The sequence below is a fragment of the Bactrocera oleae genome, chromosome 4, assembly GCF_042242935.1.
Source record: "Bactrocera oleae isolate idBacOlea1 chromosome 4, idBacOlea1, whole genome shotgun sequence".
NCBI lineage: Eukaryota > Metazoa > Arthropoda > Insecta > Diptera > Tephritidae > Bactrocera > Bactrocera oleae.
Genome location: NC_091538.1, coordinates 72,387,278 through 72,395,185, shown reverse-complemented (window position 1 = coordinate 72,395,185; position 7,908 = coordinate 72,387,278). Strand labels below are relative to the sequence as shown.

General features: G+C 35.7%; 1 protein-coding gene across 3 annotated transcripts; it reads right to left on the bottom strand.

The window, feature by feature from the left end:
* Window positions 1-228: 228 nt before the first annotated feature.
* On the bottom strand, window positions 229-7,641 carry LOC106627903 (focadhesin). 3 transcript variants are annotated; one of them, XM_014248231.3, is made up of 9 exons: window positions 7,421-7,641; window positions 7,077-7,363; window positions 4,038-4,256; window positions 2,940-3,969; window positions 2,669-2,880; window positions 1,534-2,603; window positions 1,293-1,423; window positions 706-1,233; window positions 229-649 (listed from the first exon to the last, which is right to left on the bottom strand). In XM_014248231.3, the coding sequence occupies exons 2-9, from the start codon at window positions 7,346-7,348 to the stop codon at window positions 500-502; spliced, it is 3,612 nt and encodes a 1,203-aa protein (XP_014103706.2). In that variant the 5' UTR covers window positions 7,349-7,363; window positions 7,421-7,641; the 3' UTR covers window positions 229-499. The 3 variants fall into 3 exon arrangements, with proteins under 3 accessions (XP_014103706.2, XP_014103699.2, XP_069964636.1); XM_014248224.3 differs by having other exon boundaries at window positions 7,460-7,641; XM_070108535.1 differs by having other exon boundaries at window positions 7,077-7,641.
* Window positions 7,642-7,908: the final 267 nt, after the last annotated feature.

The following is a 7,908-nucleotide window of genomic DNA, read 5'->3' as shown; positions in this document are numbered from 1 at the left end:
GTCAAGAACACGTTATACCGATCTCACCGAGTTTGTAACACGTAGGGTACAATACCATAGGTCGCGGTGCATACCTCTACTCAATCTTTCTGTAACACTTAGATTTAGTCGAACCCTTCATTTAACTTCAACCGCTACAAATAATTGTGTTTGTAGCGTTCATTAAACATAATTTGTTATTTTAGCGATCTTAGAATTTAAACATAAATAACTGGATTGGTAAAAATATACTTTTTCCTTTCTACTTTTATTTTGCACTGAGTTTGACAGACATAAAAGAGTAATAACACTGTCAAAACCTTTTAAGAAAAATATTAATTAAAACATACATATGTAGAAAAAACCACAATGGTGCACATACATATATACATTTGTATTATGTATGTATATACCAATATCAATACTGCTACAATGCAATATGCAAAAGGTAAAAATCAGTAAGGCACAGATGTTAGGCACCAGTTACATACATTTTTTGATATGTGCAAAATTCAAAAAGTCATTTTCGCATTCCAACATATTTTGTCCAAATGCCTTTGTTGTCGAAATATGATTTATTGCGGGAACAGATAATAGCATTCTTAAAAATTGTGGCATATGCTTCTGGAATAGCACTGTTCTTGTACAGATTATATAGAAACTCATAAATCTGAAAAGAAATATTTTAAAAAAGTTAACAAATTATTAAAAACTATTATAAATTACTTTTGCTTCCTGATCATTCCAAAATATATGCTCACACAGAAATTGCATACTCTCTGGGAAAAGTTCAAAGCGATCTTTGCGTTGTGTGGCTACAGAATCCAAATTACCAAGAAGAATGGCGCAGCCGGAGAGTACAACTACAGCTAAAATGAAAATATCTAAAAGATACAAAACTTTATCTAATTTTTCTTTGTTGGACGATTCAGCCAAGAGCGCTTGAATTTGCAAAAACATTTCCATAATCCAGTTACAAGACTGTTCGTCGCCTTTAAAGGCATATAAAGTTGAAACAAGGTGACGGAAGAAGAATGGTTGCTCCTCGCGACGAGTGGAATAAGCATCTATGATAGGTGCAAGCCACTTTAATGGGTTGGGCAACTGTGTGTTATATAACACTAAGTAGCACCTTATAATGGTGGCCTTTTTCAGTTTACCAATTGGCGTTTCCCACCAATTGGCTGGCGATGTGAGACCATCAATGGAATTGGGATGTAAAACGGATACTACCTCTGTATATCGCTCAAATAACTACGAATAAAAGTAGAATAATCTTATTAAAACATTCACATAAGACAAAGACTAGTTACCCTCGAATCCAGATCCATAGAGTCCATATAACGTTCAATAATCAGCGTGAATATATCGAGCACTTCTGGGATGTCACATTTGCCTAAGAATATGTATTTCACACTGTCTATGAACTTTTCAAAAAGGCAGCCTGAAAAATATTTATTAATTTTTTTAATTCTTTTCCAATGGTATTAGCATGCACTGCATAAATATTCTATTTAATTCAAAATATTAGCATAGCTTATTTTTTGATTCTACCTTCTGTAAAACCACTTAGTTGTGATTCCTTGAAACTGTATATGGCTATTTTTTCGGCGAAGTTCTTTAAAATTTGCAAGCTAACGCCATTCGAAATCTCTGGGAGCAAAGAGAATAATAGCAACAAGTCTTCTTCAAAACAATTCGGTTCGAAATCCACCAAGAAATTTTCCAGCAATCGTCGAGCGGTGCCAGAGTGCAGCAATTGATTCTTGGCGATCAGTAAGCAATATTTTCTTGCCTCAAATGAGAGGTGAAAAAAGCCGTGAAGGAAACACCAATCGAGTGGTGGAATAGGTTTTGGAAACTTCTTTGATATTGCTCTTAGTGCATTTGTTACCACGTGAGGCTCTGTTACGTGATCGCCGAATCGTGTTTGACCCACTAAATAGTTCACTACGGCACGCAATGGACTTTGTGGGAAGAGTCCTTGCAATTTGCGCGGTTCCGGCTTGCCTTCAGGTAAACGGTAAACGCCACTGCGATAGCCATTTATTTCAGCGTATATATGATGGGCAATTAAATCGGCGGCTGCGGCACCACATTCGGGACGTATTTTTTGCAGAAGATGTACCCAAACTTCGCCTGGCACCATTTCCTGCTGCAGGTCAACCACCTCGCGACCTCCAACGAACTCGCGAACTCCTGGTGTATCTTGACGATATTGCATAGGTATGTGACGCATGGAAAGTAGCGAACCGATTTCAAAATTCTTTAAAGCAGCCAGTGCTTCCCTCAGCAATTCCGGTTCGGAATCGGAGCGACTCACAGTCAGCCACAGTTGTTCCAACGCCTCGTCAACTAATTGCTCATACTCGAGGGTAGGTGTATGCAGCAACGGTATGTGTGCGAAGAAACGATAAAGCGATTTTAGAGCCCTTGGTCGACGTTCGTGTCTAAATTTACTACTAATTACACGCCAAGTAGAAATTATATTCACAGTGTGACTATCACAGAGCGCTACAATAGCGTCCAGGGCATACGATGTGGCCAGATCACCAGAGTCATCAGTGCACGAGTTCAGTGTGTCGGAGAGTTTTGAAACCAAATCGGAACCGTGTTGTGCAGGTCTGAGGAATGCATAAATTGATTTCATTTATGTAAGCAATTAGAGTTCAATATGTTTGTTGCTTACTTCTCATAGCAAATTTCTCGAATGGTATGTGTCTTAGCTATTTCGAATTCCCAAAGCTTGCTAGGGTCTTTCTGTGGTGTTGAGAGCAACTTAATTAAAAAGGGATATGTACGTGGCTCAATGCGCCATAATCGCAGATAGAGATCCATACAAAATGTGCCATTTTCGGTTGTAAGATTTCGTACTGTATTTAAAATCATTGGTATATTATCCTGCAAGAAATGGAATCAATAAGGAATGTTATGTTTAAAGTTTTCAATATTTAATTTACCTTAGACACGGCAAAACTTGGTAGCCCGCGAAGCAACTCCATTTGAATTTCCGGTTGTTGCTCACCAGCCAATTTAAATATATATGTCATTAAAAAATCATAGGCAATGCCACTATTAACTTTGATTATCTCTAATATAGCTTCATAAATCTTAAACCAGCAATCTATGGACGGTTCTTGCGACAAGAAGAGTGCGCGCAGAAACAAATGCAAACGCTGGCAAAACATTGAGTTCGCTTTTACATTAAGAGCATCTACAAAGGTGAAAACATCTTTGAATTCAGATTCATCAAATGATTCGACAAGTTTAGCCAAATCGAAGGCAATTGCAATATCTGGATGGAAGTAGCGTACTTGTGCCGGCGTCAAGTCGCTCGTGTGTACTTTCGTTTTTTCTACCGAATCCGTTTCTTTTCGTCGCTCAAGTATTTTGCGTACCACTTGATGGGCTAGTGCCAGACCTTCTGCGGGTATGAATGCAGTCTGAGACATCCACTGGATGATACCATCGAGACACATGTTCAGAATGTATTGATTCCCACAGCATTCCTGCACAATAATGAACGCGATTATGCGTAGCAAATCATGTAGATAATTCGGAGATAGCAAATGTAGACTCTCGGCGAGCAAAATGAGCAGAACATTGTAATGGTGCACAGTGTGCTCGCGTGTACTATGCAACACAAGCAGGAGACAGTGAAGACTGGGACGTGGATCAATGCCATATTTTGTGAGGTTGTTCACAATTAACGCTTGAAAAATGCTCAAATCAATAACGGTGGCAAAATCATTACAGTTTAGGCAGTGTTCGATAGCTTCTATTAACAATATGCTGGTGAATAGGCACGCTGTCGACGAGTTGAATTTACTCCAAGAAAAAATTTCTTGCATGAGTTGTTTAGCAGCGTTGTTCGTTTTACTTAGAGATAATAGACCAGTCCAGATGCTCTTTGAATCGGGCAGTGTTTGTGGGTTGCAGAGTATGTAAAGGAAGACCGGTCGCAAATACTCAACACTGTGCGCTTTAACCCTGTTTTGAAAAACATACAAAGGTAATCGAAATCTAATTTGAAACGTTGTATATATATATGTGCTTACTGTTGATCATGATGATTACAAATGCCTACAATCTTATTGGCTACATCGTTCATGTTCACAGCGGAACTTTGCAACAAGGTTATAAGTGGATGTTGTTGCGTTTTCAAGCCAAATTGACATTGAAAGTTTTCATTTTCCTTCAAGAGAGCGACTTTCCTCTTCAGGCCAAGCAATAAAATACTGACAATTCCTTCCGTTATAGTCGTGTACTGCGTGGAACTATAAAATGAAAATTTTATATATTATAATCAATTATTTCAAATATTTTCCAATGCAATAAAGCCAAACTCTTTTAAAGTCACATCTCGATGCCGAAGCATCAGCAATATATAAAAACGGGTTTCAGATATGGGCGTTGTGCTACTGCCAATGAATAAATTATAGGTTTCTGCCAGAAGGGTTTGGGGTTATTCTTATTACACACAATTATTTTACAATAACTTTTTAATACTCCAGGAAGTTGTGAAGGTTTTTCCATTGAATGCATTTGCCTTTGTTTTTTCTATGCTTCCTCTAACAACTTGACTTAACGGTCATTAAAATTCAAGTTCAGTGCCATTTCTTATACACGGAAGTTGGTTAGTAGCACATAACTGTGTTTTGATTGCATATCCCACAGCAAGGCCGAATACTCACACATACTAGCATAAGAAAATACACACATCTAAATTAGTTCTAATATTAAAATTAAAATATCCTGTGGTAAATAAAAGTAATCGTTTTAAATCGGAATGAATAATTGGTAATGGAATCACAATTTTTATATGCTAATGGTAACTATGCATTTCTGCGCAAAAGTTCAGTTGTATGGTTATAACTTTTTGAATATCAACATTTAAAGAAACAGAAAAAGTGTATAAGTATGTATAATATGTATATTTATTTCAATTTTCAGAAAATGTGCGTGCGGCTATCAGATTAAGTTGCTCCATTTATTTATTTTAATTTATGTTTCCCCACCCCCATGAATTAACATTCTTCAAAACACACCACCCTCCGTGTGACAATTATTTTGATTATATTTTCACAGGTGTGTATGTATGTATGCACTAGCATATGAATATATTCATACTTATCCACACATACGTATGTACATATGTATGTATGTATGTATGTATGTATGAATGAATTAATGTATGTATGTATGCATATCCTTAGTCTTCCGTTCGGAGTTGGCAATTCATCACGGTATTTTGGAGTCATCGACCATACCACTAGTGGTAGGATATTGCAATGGGGTCACCATGTCAGCGGGCAAGTCAATGCCACGTGTCAGAATACTTAATAACACACTTGAAAATAAAGTCGAAATTTGACGGCGCAGCCGACATAGCACGGCCTGTCCAGTATTCTACAATTAATGTTGTCGCTTCGTAATGTTTGATATTTAGCATTTATTGTACTAATGTTCAGTAATGCAATAATTTATGTAACGTAATACGAAGTGTTTAGTAGTTACAACGGAAGCTTAATATGACGTACCTATTGGCATTGAGCAGAAAATTGAAACAATTACTAAATTAGCAGCTTTAATATTAAATAGTTGGCGAATATTGTAAAAAAAATTATGCCGTAAGATTATGTTAGAATTATTCTTGTGTTTAGTAATTGCAGTAGTCTTTCTTTGAAAAATGAATTCGAATTTAGTTTTTTCTGAATACACTTTATTCCCTTAAATTTTTCTTCTTCATTCAATTCTACTAAAAACTAGAAATAATAAAAAAATATTGATACCAGAGATCGTAAGCATTATAAGTTTTATTTTAAAAATCACGTATTAATGTTTACATATCGAGTTTTACGATTTGCTTCACCGATAATGGCTAATTTTGATAAGTATTATAATAAATCGTAAATAATCTTTTTTTTTTGCTCAAAATAAAACTCACTTTTAGAACACAATTTTCTATGAAGTGTTTTGCTAACGTCTTTTCAAGCTCTTTTAGAACAAAATATATTTTACTTTTCTCTTTTGTGAATACCATAAAAATTTGGTAAGATATTATTATTTCGATAAGCTCGTTGCAGCTACAATCCTATTTGCCGATAAAAATTACTTTTTTAATAACTTGCATGCTTTGGATACGATAGCGATAGAATTTGCAATAGTCATGCAAACCGGGACATACATATTTCCTGTGTGAAATTTCAAGGCTTTAGCTCAATAATTACGCATGATATTCGAAATTTGTAAAATTTTCTGAGGGGCGAAAGGGGGCGTGGCAATAACATACCATAAATTTGATCCTTGAGATGTGTTCTAAAAAGTCCTGCAACAAAGTTAGCAAAAACCTTTATAAGAAACCTGTGAACTAAAAATAAGTTTTATTTTGAGCAAAAAAAAATTTACATCTAATGATTATTTACAATTGTTTTTTGCTCAAAAGTAATGATTATTTACTATAAAATTTATGAAAATTAATAATTATCGGTGAAGGAAATTATAAATATCCGAAATTAAAAAATGTTCACCGAAACGCTGAGATCGTCGAAAAAGGATTAACAGGACGTTATCTGTTTTTTTTTCTATGTCGATTCTAAGTGATTGATTTTTTCATTTAAAGTTCGCAACAATAATTTTATACATACACATATATGGCTAGCCCATACCCAACGGATGGTACTTCTTTTAATTTCTTTCTTTCTTTAAATTTCTTAACTATGCAAACAGACATGCAACGGATCAATGCGATAATGAGTAAAGTAATCGCACAAGGTGCAGCCATTTCTGTTAGCCCATAGCTGCAGCGGAAATAACGAAATAACGTTGCGGTGTAGTTTTGCGGAAGAACAATTGCACGGAAGAAAAAGGAGCAGCAAGATTGTGTTGCAAGAAATTACAAAAAGTTGCAGCAACTATGCTATGAAAGCGATTAAACTGCTGTAAAATATGCGCAGAGCCTTGAAGTCATTTGCTTTTGATTCGCACCCATTTCCGGTGCAAGCACGATATAAAAGAGAATACCAGGTGCCACTTCAACTAAGGACGTTGTGTGTTTGTATGACAGCACGCTTTTTGTTTGTGTAATTTATATTTACCTGGAGTTCGGCAGCATGGAAATTAGCATGGTTAGCACATTGGAGGCGTCCAAAACACCACCCTCCACTAGCCTTACAAATGTCTGTGAGCTTAATAGACTCAGCTGTACAATATCCGATTTGCATTGTGTTTTTAAAAACTCGATTTCTTTAATATTTTGTTCTGATATTTTCTTTTCGCGACTTTCGGCGATTTTCTTGAAAATTTTTTCCAGGCACGCTGAGATCTTTACTACCGACGATGCGTTTGTTATGTTCTTGAATTCATCCATTACTTGTTAGAGTTTCTATAAAAATGTTTTAGTTATTGTGCCGAAAATTAACTTTTTTACAAGAAAAATCACATTCTTGCTATAATGATTAGTTGTGTTGGCGAAAAAAACCTCAAAACTTATCCGCTCCAAATTCACGTCCTATCAAGTTGCAGCCCGAACCTATAATCGCTTCTCGAAGTCCTCAATTGTGTTTCTCGCATTTAATGGTACAAGGCGCATGTCCTTTTTTACGATTGTGTTTGCCAACAATTTGCGGCTTTTGCAATACAAAACAAAAATCAGCTGATTATGACAATTTTAAGTGTTGCTGTAATTCCATATAAATGCAGTCGTTGTAGAGACTTTGGCATCTGGAGAAATATATACAGCGACATCTACTGTATAATAGTTTACCTTCACAGAGAACAATACTTGTTAATTCGTATCTGGTATCAGAGAATGTTGATGAAATCAGAGAATGTTGATTCTCTGATGAAATGTATTCATTTACATTCTCTGGTATTATTTCATTAATCTTTTCGTAGGTCATTGTTCGGAAAAATTGACACGGTAGACTT

Excerpts from the sequence above, each read along its gene's own strand:
- LOC106627903 (XM_070108535.1), bottom strand. The coding sequence starts at position 7,348 with ATGGATGAATTCAAGAACATAACAAACGCATCGTCGGTAGTAAAGATC. Across the intron at positions 2,881-2,939 it reads CAAGTTTTGCCGTGTCTAAG|GATAATATACCAATGATTTT; the intron begins GTAAATTAAATA and ends CATTTCTTGCAG. Across the intron at positions 2,604-2,668 it reads CGAGAAATTTGCTATGAGAA|ACCTGCACAACACGGTTCCG; the intron begins GTAAGCAACAAA and ends TGCATTCCTCAG.